We start from the raw sequence: 12,549 nt of genomic DNA, 5'->3' as shown, positions 1-12,549 counted from the left end.
TATATATATATTGAACTTGAATGTAGGCTACTATCTTTTATATTATTTTCTAAGAACGTTGTAAACTGTGACGTTTACTGTAACGTTCGTCATCGAAAATGTAGCAGCGGCAATCTTGCCGTCATTTTGAACGGACGCAGTGCACTTCTCTTCAGGTGAACTTACTATGAAGAAAACAATTTCAGAGGTAGAAGTAGGTGAGTTGGTCGGGGTGCCGCTCATAGTAGATCCAAGGCCTACTTCTTTTCTTCCATTCTGTTGCTTTTGCATGTGGCCTGTCTTACTTTCCCCTTCGACTGAATGGTCACTTTTGCGTCGATGTGTATCTCTTTAATATTCAAATCAATCTTCGAGTTGATGCTTTTTTAATGCTGTCTAACCATAATACAGATGCTACTAAAGAAGGTGAAAAACTGATTAGATATAATTTAGATCATGAGCCTGGATATACATAATATGAGCCCCCTTGCGCTAGTCGATGTTTTTCTTCTTATCTTATTGCTGTTGTTTAGTTGAGTTAGAAATCTTAATTGTTGTCATAATTGATGTTGTTGCTGTTGCTATTATTGTTGTTGCTGCTGTTACTATTACTATTATGCTGCTGCTGCTGCTGCTGTTGTTGTTGTTCAATTGTTTAACGGGGGGGGGGGGGGGGTGGACACATTCAGAAGTATGTCCATTTGTAATGTCAATATGTCTAGAGGGGAAGAGGAAGTAATTACTTACTTCTACTCTATGTATTTCATCCTCTGTAGGGGTGATGCAGTTTTCTATGGCAGGCCAGCTCCGCAGCTCTTTCGGTTGGGATATTATCATTTGTAAGGGTTCCCTTGACTCTCTTATTCCACCTTTTGATTTTGTGAGTCCTTCCTCTTTCTTTATAGCACTTGGCTCTCTTATTCCACCTTTTGGCTTTGTGTGTCCTTCCTCTTCCTTTATAGTACTTGGTGTTGCAGGCTTTCGGGGCTGACTGGTTAGGTGACATGAGTAACAGGTGGCCAAACCAATAATTTATTCTGTTTTTCTATGAAATGCAAGCCAGACTCGGAGCCAATAGCTGCTTTTACTTCTCAATTTCTCTGTCTGTCTCGTCTTGAGAGATTAAGGAAGAAGTATCAACAAATATTTCAGAGGGGCAGGAAAACAGACATAGACCTATAACACACATGGAACCGAAAGTCACGTTGCACACTTTGTACGTCATTTTCTGGCAAGGACTTTGCAGTTGACAATAAAAGTATGCTCACTAACGACTCCTGAACAAACTTTGTCCGGAAAGGGAGAAAAAAGAGGAGGGAAAAGATGTGAAACCTCTTTTGGTAGTTTTGGCGAACCAGGATTATACAGTCGAATTTGACTCAAACGGCCACCTGTCAAATGCAATCACCCGTTTGTACAAACGACCGCTTCTCACTTTCCCTCCTTTGCGTTTTATTTATAGATCTATATAATTACATAATTGCCCAACACATCCACCTGTCTAAGACAACCACTTTTCTCTTCGACAGTGGGTGGCCGTCTTTGAACTGTTTTGAAGGCATTTTTGCTCAATAACCCACAATCATTATAATTGTTGCCTTTTTCACCCTGCACCAGGGTATAGGCCACGGACAATAACCCAGAATGCCGCAGAAATAACGTTTAGCGGCTTTAGCCACTTAAGGCCTAGGGCTTACAACACCCGAGAATCCGGTTTCAAATCAAGATAAAGACCAAGAAACATCTGGCTGGACCGGATTAAAAAGGTCTTGGAACATTATATATATATATATATATATATATATATATATATATATATATATATATATATATATATATATATATATATATATATATATATATATATCATAAGGGTACCAAAGGAAGGAAAAAGGAAACAGTAAAAGTAAGGACTACAAACTGAATTAAGACAGAGGGAAGTGTAATGTGTAATCATTGGGGAAAAATAGAGCACTCCTGTCACGATGACTCCGCTCATTCCACTGTCTAATAATATGTTGTTATACAAAATGCCCCGCATTCTTTGGTACTGTTCTAGGAATTATCAATATCCACCCAAAGTACCCCCTACCGCCCCTCGTCCCTTAAATAAAAATTTAAAAAATGATAATATGTTATAGTGCAGATCAGTTTTCCAACCTCTTTATTATGCATTTGCACAATGGTTAAAGAACATTTTTTTTAAAAGCATCACCTCCGAGCTTTATTTTTTTCTGCAACCCAACAAACATTAAATCAACTTGCAAAATAAGTAGCCGAAGCCAAAACAAAAACAATATTTTAAAAAAATATTAACAGTAATTTTTAAAAATCTCCCCCCCCCCCTCCCCCCAATCACATTGTAAGCTGATAACTAGCTCAAACGTTATTGAAAACAATATGCATCATCCCTGTCAGGGTGGCGCTGGTAGCCTAGTGGCCAGACTACCGGTCTCGTAATTGTGAGACTGCGAGTCTAGAAGCTTAGGTGTTCGCCTCTCATTCAATAGGTCCCGAGTTCGAATCTGGATGGCGACGGAAAAGTTTCTTCTTTAAAATTTACTTCTTTCACATCCTTTCTTGCTCTCCCATAATGTTCTGTTGTCTCCTTTCGTCTCTAATTTCTGCACCCACCCCTCACCTCCTTTGCCCCCTCCTCTGGGCTCCTGCCTCTTTCTGCAGCCTTTCTACTGCTACTTCTTTGCTCCTTCTTACTGCTGTCTTTCAGCCACACCCCTGATCTTATGGATAAGGGCAAAAAATCTCGGAGGTCGTGTGTGCAAGTTGACACGTTAAAGATCCCTTGGTGGTTCAAAATCAATAAGAATAGGCTTCGGCCGCCACCCGGGGAAAATTCAAAATTTCCTACCAACTGAAAATGTTAAAATAATGTTCCATCTCGGTCATATCACCTTATTGCAGTTGCGAGCGCCGTAAAACACAAAAAGGGGGGAAAATGCAAAAAAAAACTTGGATAGCCCAGCAGTGTTGACAGGGGTGTCAAACCTATATATTAATATATATATATATATATATATATATATATATATATATATAATTTCACCATTTTACCCTATCGATTCCACAAGAGAGTTTCATAGTATTACTGTAAACTCTCTGGTTCTACGTCTCCGTCAGTCTTGAGCAAGCGGTGCCAATTGGCAGGATCTGTTTGGTTTGGCTCGATTCGATTCTGTTCGATTTCTGGCGGCTTTAGTACAAGCATTCAGACGCAGAGAGTTCGTTGAAAGGGCAAGAAAAAATAAGATAAGACACAACTTTATTGTCTAGATCCTGGCACATTGGTTTGGTGTTTCGCCACGTTCATATTCACACACACATTCGTAAACACACACATACACACACACACACACACAAACACACACACACACACACACAAACATGCATCATATACACACCCATACGTACGCACATGTTCATACCCATGTATACACCACACTCTTCCCTCTCTTCCACACACATCTGTGAACATAACCATAGTATGTTTGCACTCACAAACAGGCTCTCTGTCACACGCATAATACAAATGAGAGAGACTTGACGAGTTCAGTTATTTTGGTTGTGATTTGGTGATCAAAAATGATCTCACCATCTACCCCCTTAAGTTTAATTAAGAAAAAAAAAAGGAAAATAGGGGAAGGAGACGTGTAAGAGTGAATTAGTCCAAAGTTCTTTTTGCTTGCTTGGCCAGCATAATGAACGCACATTAATGCACTACACACATACATCTTCTAGCCCTGCAATCATTAACTTGAATATTTCATTTTGAATCAGGATATTAAAAAACAAAACAAACGACACTAGTAGCCTACCACAATTAGGTCATATAAGTTTATAAGGGCCGCAGATTAGAGGTGTAATGAGAGAGTATCAAACATAAAAAAGAAGTAGAAGGAGGAGAGGTAAAAACAACAGTTCTTAATTCTTTGACAGAAAAGAAGAAGCGAACCACATCAGAGCACCTGCCAACCACCCAGACGTCCAGTGAGAGAGCTACATGTAGTTTCAAATTTTGATGAAAGTTCTTAGAAGAGGACTCACAGCCAAAGAATGTACAAAAGATTTGTCAGTTGCATAGACAAATACTACCACGGCTGTGGTCACAATATTTTTTATAGTGCATATGATGATTTTTTAAAATGCTTTTTAAAGAGAATAAATCTTGCATTGAACAAATTTTGACTGTGCTGTGATTACCTAATAAAACAGACAGGAAAGAAGGGCAGAAAGGCATAATTTGACAGTAGGACCTGCTGTCAGTTCCTCTCTCCAACCAATTGCAGCAAAAGAAAATGGAGCACATTCCTTCTCCCCAGGACACACACAACACACACACACACACACACACACACACACACACACACACACACACACACACACACAAACACACACACACACATTCAACTGGGTACAGCACCAACAAATATACATGTTTAAAAATAAAAAGCATTATTAATGTTTCTGATTTATTTTTTATTCACATAAAATCGACATTTCATAAACAGCATGAATTGCAAGTGGAGAGGAAAAATCAGTTTCATAGCCAGTAACCTTGTACATTGTATCTCTCTGCTAATTGGTACATGTAATGTTTGGTCAATTCAACAAGAATAAACTTAAAGGGAGATATTTGACTAGTACACATTAGAACACCTGCTTCAACCTAAATATTCTCTGAGAAGACAAGGCAGTTCAAGTTTGAAAATTGATGAGATTGAGATATGAAAATGTCCACATACATCAGTGGTCCTGCTTTCTGTTTTAGTCCTGTTATAACACTTCCAAGGTATTAAAGAGTCTGTCGTGTTATCTAGCTAAATTACACAAGGCTTTCAAACTAGATAATCATAATCCACAACATCACAGACAAATACTAATACTAAAGCATGTTTCTTTATGCAGAGGGGCTAAGGTACATTGTTGTTAATTTTTCCAGGGACTAGTCATGAGTTTGTTATATTTAACCAAATTTATGGTTGAAAGAATCATATACAAACTTTAAAAATTCTTCTTTCAAACTTCTGTATAAATATATATACAAGGGCTTGACAACACACATAAATCAGACAACAACAATGCGTGTTCCAAAGAATCTGAGATGGACGCATCTTTTCTAACAACAAAGATCAGACTTTCAACAACTGAAAAGCTTTCTATTGAAATAATAAAAATAAAATGGGTACAAAAATCCAAGAAGCAATGGAAGATATGACGCATCATTGAAAGTGAAAGACTAAGCAACAAAACATCTAGATCGATTAAGTTTCTAGCAAGGGACTTCAGAGCTTCCACGATTGACAACAAATAAAAAAAAACCCCCAACTATACTTGTACTACAGTCAGTCCTCATGCAAGGCCTCTCTACACATCAATGACTGCTGAACACTTTGTGAATAGAATTTAAGAAAGAGATGTCCAAAAATGTCCAAATGTTCTTTCTGAGAGGTTAAATTATTATGATGCTCACAACTGCAGATGTCATATGAGTGCAAAACCTTCTTTGAAACAACTTCTGCATTCTGACATTTCCATCAGTTTTTATTCATAATTACTCTTGTAATTTCACCAAAGCCAAAGCGAGAGCTAAGACCTCTTCATAGCGTTTTGTTCGTTGTCTCCAGCTCTCTGGGATGGCATCAAATCCCTCCTGCAGGAGAAAAAGAAAAGAGATATCAACTCGGAAAACAAATGGGGAGTGAAATCAAAGAGATGAGAAAGTTAAGTTTTGTTCATCTAAATGACAGACACAGGTGATAAACATAGTCATGGGACTGTACTGGTGTGAAGCTTCTCAAATAAAGAGATTGCGGGTTGAAATTCAAACCACTTCAGGTCTGACATACAGCCCTCCTGGGTGAGACACTAACATTATAATATTTTTCAATAACCAAAATATCAGTGGTTTGGTGTTTCACCACATACACATACGCACACATGCATATACACACTCACACACCCACGCACACACATATACACACACACACACACTCGCGTGCATACACATGCACACTCACACAAACATACACCCCCACACAGACATACTCTCTCACACATCCTCCTCTCAACACACATCTATACACATTAAACACATACTTACATAATGTATGCTTGCACTCACAAACAATCACAGGCATATGACATAAAGAAAAAACTCATTGCAAACAATAATACTATTTAAGCTTTAAGCTAGATACAAAATCAAACAACAGGTAATCTAAAGACTCACCTGAGCTGCCCGACAAGCCCCGATGAAGCCAGATCTAGAGGCGTTGCAGCCCCCTGCCCTTATGGTAGTTCGTACACTGTCTACATAGCCTGGGACTGTCAACACACCATGCATTGCAGACTGAAGAGACCCGGGTAATTCTAAGAACAAAAGACAAATAAAAATAAAAATATAAGGGATAAAATCTACATAATTCTTGGATGGCATATTCTTGATGATGATGAAAGCGGAAGCAAGTAATGGGAAACTCAATTGCAAAGCAACAACCTCAGATACAATGAAAAATTTGTTGTGCTTTTGATCGAAAAAACAAGCAATATATATCGGTTTAGTTTTAGTAGAAATCTAAGTTTTACAAAACTTGTGAGACATATATATCATATTTATAAGTGCAGAAAAGATAAGAGAGTCAGGGGCAGTTCGAGTTTGAATAAAGAGAAGCACATCAACACAATAATGGTCACTTGGTGCGGAGAAAAAGTAAGACAGACAGACAGACAAAAACAACAGAGGAAAAGTAAAGAAGTAGAACGTACAAGTGGTACCCTCTAACTACCCACTCATCTTCAATAATGGCACCATGGCAGTGAATCACAGACAGCAGGAAGCATACAAGACCGAAGTAAAAGAAAACTGAAAATCTTACGGCAGCTCTTCTTAAAGGTAGGGACAGCCTCCACATGCGAGGTACTGCTGGCTTTCAAGACATCTTGGAGAAGACCCGCAACTGTTCTGTCTTTTTCCACAGGATTGCTGCGACCTGCATTGTTGAGAGCATATATCGTGTTCTGGACGATGTTGTCAGACTTTCCAGTCAGAATTATCTGTTCTAAAGCTCTGAAAAAAGTGGAGTATGTATAACTTACTATAACACACACAAATTTTTCACGAAACAGTATCAAGAAATAGACAAAGACAATATTGAGATAAACCAACCTTGCTGCTGCTAATTCACAGACCTCACACACACACACACACACACACAAACATACACACACACACACACACACACACACACACACACACACACACACACACACAAACATACACATACATTCACAAAAAATACCCACAAACGCACACATACACCAAAAAAAACAACAACCCCGCACACAAATCTTTCAAGTAACAGTATCAATAAATTAAATAGGCCTACACCATGACAATGCTAAGACAAATTAAACTTGCTGTCTTGCTGCTGTTTGACCACAGCACACATGCACACGCACACACACTCACATATGTATACACACACACGTATACACACACATACATACACACACTTAAACACACACACACACACACAAACACTAATACAATTCTTTCAAACAACAGTATCAAGAAATGGGCTCTGGCAACACTGAGAGAAACCAACCTCGCTGCTGCTAGGCCACAGGATATGGTCAGGTTTGATTCCTGTAGAACCCGCAAGCCCTCTTCAGCTTTTTTCAGGAAGTCTGGCTGTCCAGCATACAGGGCAACAAGAGGGATAACTCTGACAACGCTGTCAATCTGTTCATCTGTCTCTGACCCTAGTATGGAAAGGGAAAAGATATACATGAGTAGCTTTAACGCCCCTGTCAACACTATTAGGTTATTTAAGAGGTACACGTGGGACCTCCGAGCTTAACGTCCACCTCTGAAAGGACCGAGTCAGATGGGATTAAGTTCGTGTAAAGTGCCTTTTCCAAGGACAAAACATCAGACCAACCTGAGGCTCGGACCCCCAAACCCACAATCACATGATTGCGAGTCCGGTAACCTAACTATTAGACTACCGACGCTACTGGAAAAAGATAATTATGATATCTTCTCCATACAATCAGATTATGAACAACAATGTTCAATGCTCAGTTGAATAAGCAATGGTTCTTATCACAAGCACAGAAAATTCTGTAAAGAGGAATGAATAAACACTGTGTTTTGTCTAATCACATAACAACCTCAGAATCCATATATATATCTTTTTTTTTTTCAAGTGGCATATCAAGTTGCCAGAAATTTTATGGAAGTTACTAGCTAGCTGTTGAGAGATATTTTACCATAGACATATCAGATAAATACCTGTGCGCTCTTTCTTAGCATCCACATTAGCTATAAAATCTCTGATGCCACCATGCCGCCAGGGGCCCTCAATAGGCATGGTTGTTCTTGGAACTGTGGCAGTAAAAAGAAAGAAAATATTAACACTTGTTTAGTTTAGATTTAGTAAGAGTTTTACAGCACTTCCAACACAATAAGGTCATAAGTCATAGTATAAGTCCTGAAGATTAGAGGAGTTATAAGAGAGTAACAAACATAAAAAAAGAAGGAGGGAAGATAAGGACGACAGATGTTTGACAGGAATTAGAAGAAGCAAAGCACACAAGAGCACCCGCCGACTGCCCGTAAAAACACTTTACATCACAGATCATTCAGTGGTTAAAGAAAGGGACAGAAACAAACTGAATATATAATACAAAGATTTTGTCTCTCATTGCAAAAAAAGCATTTTTATTTTTAAACTAAATTTACACCTTTTAGGACAAATAATTTGCAATACTAAATGCATGTTCACAATCTTTACTATACCAGTAGTCAAAAGATATGACAAAGGATGATCAGGTTCTTTAGAAAAAAAAAAAAAGTAAAAATAAACTCAAATTCAGGACACGTGATCTCCAATCATTGATAAGAGAAAAAACAAAAACAACAGCTATGTGGTTTTCCATTTAAAAAAAAAATCAAAACAAAACTTTGAAAAGAACAGAAATCCTTACTTTCATATTCAGAATTTGGTCCGAAAAACTCGTATGTTGCTTTTTTCAGTTGATCAGTGTTCAACCCTGAGGAACAGAAAAAAGATACATTTCACAATGATCAAAGAGAGTGTAGGCGCCCTTTCAATATCACCTAGGTTTAATTGTTAAAATCTACTGATCAAAGCCAAAAAAAATGTATACTTCAGTACATAAGTTCATGTTACGAGTCCGAGTCAATGCATGGTGAAAATGACAGAAATGAAAGTCAGGCTCTTGAATCATTGCAAAAAATCCACTCTCACAGTTAATACAAACATTTGTACAGTGTACACATTCTTAAAAGTGACATTGTTGCATTTTTAAAATAACAAACCGGCGAAAACACACGATAAATTTATAAATTTCTCATTCCTATGAGGGCCATACAAATATTGGCCATATCAACTTTAATATTTTCCGTCAGTGCCACATTGACCAGAGCAGCCTTATATGCCTTTGAAAAGAAACAGCTCTAAGTGTGCTTCAACATGTGCAACATAAGCATAATATGATAGGGTGTTTAAACACCTCTGAGCATGCATGTGGCTCAACAAAACAGGGGCCAGAGCAGAGATCTAGTGGAACATGAGAGACAAGCCTAATCGGCTCGCTGAAAAGAATTTGTTGAGACAATTATGTTGTATAGTTACTCTATCCTTAAAAACAAGGATTTGATAAACATCTAACATTGTAAGGTTCATTATCATAGCTACCAAAGATGAAGCAAAGAAGCCCCTCCCACAAATAACTCCCCCATCCCCCCCCCCCCCAATTTTTTAATATTATTTATTTAAAAACCAAAAAATCCCCCCTTAAGAGGAAAATGGTTTTTTTTTAAAATCCCAAACAAAACAAACAAAATAAGACTAACTCGTGAAAAATATCCTCACCTTTGGATTCAACAAGAGATTTGAGCAGGACATAAGTTTGTTCAAAATAAGTAGTGTTGCGACCATTTGGAAGCCTATAGAACGGATTGGCTGAGGGGTCTCGGAACTCAATCTCCTCTTTGCCTTCAATGAGACCAGCCATCACATCATCTTTGTAAATCCAATGAAGAGGTTGGGCTGTGGAAACAAAGATTGTGTGAGCAGGGGAGAAGAGTCTACATTATAAACAAAAATCACTGCTTCCCTTAGTCTGAGGAAAAGAAAGGGAAATAGAACAGTGAAACAGACAGACAGACAGACAGACAGACAGACAGACAGACAGACAGACAGACAGACAGGCAGACAGACAGACAGACAGACAGACAGACAGAAAGACGGACGGACGGACAGACAGACAGACAGACAGGCAGACAGACAGACAGACAGACAGAAAGACGGACGGACGGACAGACAGACAGACAGACAGACAGACAGAGAAAAAGAGACATAGAAAAAAAAGAGAGAAATATGTATACATCTGTTCCATAATTTGGGAACTTCATCCCAGCCAAGTCCACCCATAGATGTATACCTTAGGCCTAGTATAGATTTAAAATAGACAACCATAAAATAACCAATGAGCTGTGATCAAAACATTCAATAATGTTGCACTGTCATCTAAATACCCTCTCCCTTTCTGTTTTGGCTCACATTCATAATCAGTCACAAGCACTGATTACATAAACTAACAATCACAATGGTCGAGTCTACACCTAAAACAAGTAATAGAGAGACAATAATTTTATGCTTATGGTTTCTGTGAGAGCATGACTTTTTTCCTCGACTTTTTACCACTCCATAATCAGGTCATGGCATGGTAATGTAATCAACTTCAGGTCATGATTGAAATACTAGGCAAGATTGAGAGGGCCAAATTTTAAATCAAACTGGTAATAGCATTGTCATCTCTGCTTCATGTATGTTTAGTTATGAAGTGCAGTATGGATTCCACCAGTGAAAATATGTTAAATCTATATCTTTCATCATCACATTCTAATTATCCTACTGTCATTTGTGTGGCATCTTGGAGAAATCAGGTGCTCATCAAAATAATGATTTTTAAGAAATTGACATTTTGCCACCCATTTGGCAATTTTTATAAATACAGGGGGCTAAAAACCTTTAAAGTCCATTTAAAGACACATTCATATATTATATTATGGATTTTAAGGAAGAAAACATTGATCAAAGGAATAAAAAATACAAATTTACAGATTCCAAGAAGACACAAGCTTTGGAAGTCACCAAACTTTGGCAGCCATATTATTCTTGTTAATTTTACCTCTTGCACCAGGCGACCTCCATCTCCTTGAACACTAGATATCTTGACTTACATTTATTCAAGATAGATGAGTGTTTCTACATCAAAAGCAAGACGAATGAACAAGCTTTGAATTGAAACTAATGCTAGTAACTCCATATGTCCAGAAATTGACGAGCACCTGATAAAACCTGTTGTGACACATTTATCATTATCCTCCTTTTCATTCTCTACATCATCATTATCGAGATCAACATTTTCATTGTGATTACTGAATAGTGCCATCACAGAAAAAATGCAGAACACACTTGAATTGACCTAGAAATGAGTAGATGTGGCATACAACCACATCTATCAAAAGACATCCTCCAGACTAGGGTCTCATTTTAAAAAACCAAGTACTATTTGAGCTTGAAATATCAAGATAACAAATATACTCAAGATAAAAAAAAGAAGAAGAAGATACAAAATGCTCTAACCCCGTATCTAGTCCCTAGTAAATCTTTGGGGACCCCCCCCCCCCAACAAAACGTTCTTGCTGGAAATCAATTTTTTAAAGTATCAATTCAGAGCCTAAGAAGCTACTAAAGGATTTCAGTCCTTGTCGTAAGGAAAGATTTTTATTATGAATCTGCAGAACAATATACACCGGCAATGGTTCTGGAACAAAAAACGATTTGACCTCTATCTTCCAGTTTCGTGGTTTGAGAGCTTTACACCATTGCAATAATATTTCAAGTGGACCCTTTAGTGCCCAAGTAACCCAGAAGACATCTCTGTTTTAGTTTTACTCAGAGCTTTTATGGCACTTAAAACACAAATAGGTCATGTAAGTGCCAAAGATTAAAGGTTGCTAAAGTTGTACAACAGAGTAACATACAAACGAAAGAAATAGGAGAGATAAGGACTATAGGTAGGTGTTTGATTCAACAGGATAGAAGGAGCACACCACATCAGAGTATGTGCCAACCACCCACAACGCTCTTCAACCCACCTGCTGCATCAGCAACACAAGCTCCAACGATGGCAGCAACTTTTCTCTGCTGCAGAGGGGTCAGTTCGGACACAGTGGCCATGTTAATCGGACTAGTTTTTTCTCAAACTGCAACAACAACAAAAGTTCTTAATGGTGAGACATTGCATAAGATATTTCTGAATGACCCCAGTTGGTAGATCTACATGCGGTCTGCAACATAAACATTTTTACTGGGAAGATATCGAGGGAGTTACTTTCTGTTTTCATAGGAGTTTCACAGCACTTGCAACACAATAACGTCATATAAGTGCAGACCAATTAGAGGTGTTACAAGAGAGTAACAAACACAAAAAGAAGGAGGAAAGATAAGGACGATA

The 12,549-nt window shown here is 38.1% G+C and overlaps 1 protein-coding gene across 1 annotated transcript in view; it reads right to left on the bottom strand.

The window, feature by feature from the left end:
- Positions 1–4,449: 4,449 nt before the first annotated feature.
- Positions 4,450–12,549, bottom strand: part of LOC101847021 (crystallin J1C) — a 24,906-nt gene continuing 16,806 nt past the window's right edge. Inside the window, exons 2-9 of the mRNA XM_005092775.3 lie at positions 12,191–12,298; positions 9,897–10,073; positions 8,986–9,051; positions 8,291–8,383; positions 7,602–7,758; positions 6,873–7,063; positions 6,227–6,366; positions 4,450–5,647 (exon numbers count right to left, since the gene is read on the bottom strand). Coding sequence (XP_005092832.1) covers positions 5,549–5,647; positions 6,227–6,366; positions 6,873–7,063; positions 7,602–7,758; positions 8,291–8,383; positions 8,986–9,051; positions 9,897–10,073; positions 12,191–12,272 — 1,005 coding nt within the window. The 5' untranslated portion in view covers positions 12,273–12,298 and the 3' untranslated portion in view covers positions 4,450–5,548. The remainder of the gene's footprint in view (positions 5,648–6,226; positions 6,367–6,872; positions 7,064–7,601; positions 7,759–8,290; positions 8,384–8,985; positions 9,052–9,896; positions 10,074–12,190; positions 12,299–12,549) is intronic.

The sequence above is a fragment of the Aplysia californica genome, unplaced genomic scaffold (genome assembly GCF_000002075.1).
Source record: "Aplysia californica isolate F4 #8 unplaced genomic scaffold, AplCal3.0 scaffold00052, whole genome shotgun sequence".
Lineage (NCBI taxonomy): Eukaryota > Metazoa > Mollusca > Gastropoda > Aplysiida > Aplysiidae > Aplysia > Aplysia californica.
Note: the sequence above shows the minus strand (reverse complement) of the source record. Positions and strands in the feature narration are given on the sequence as shown.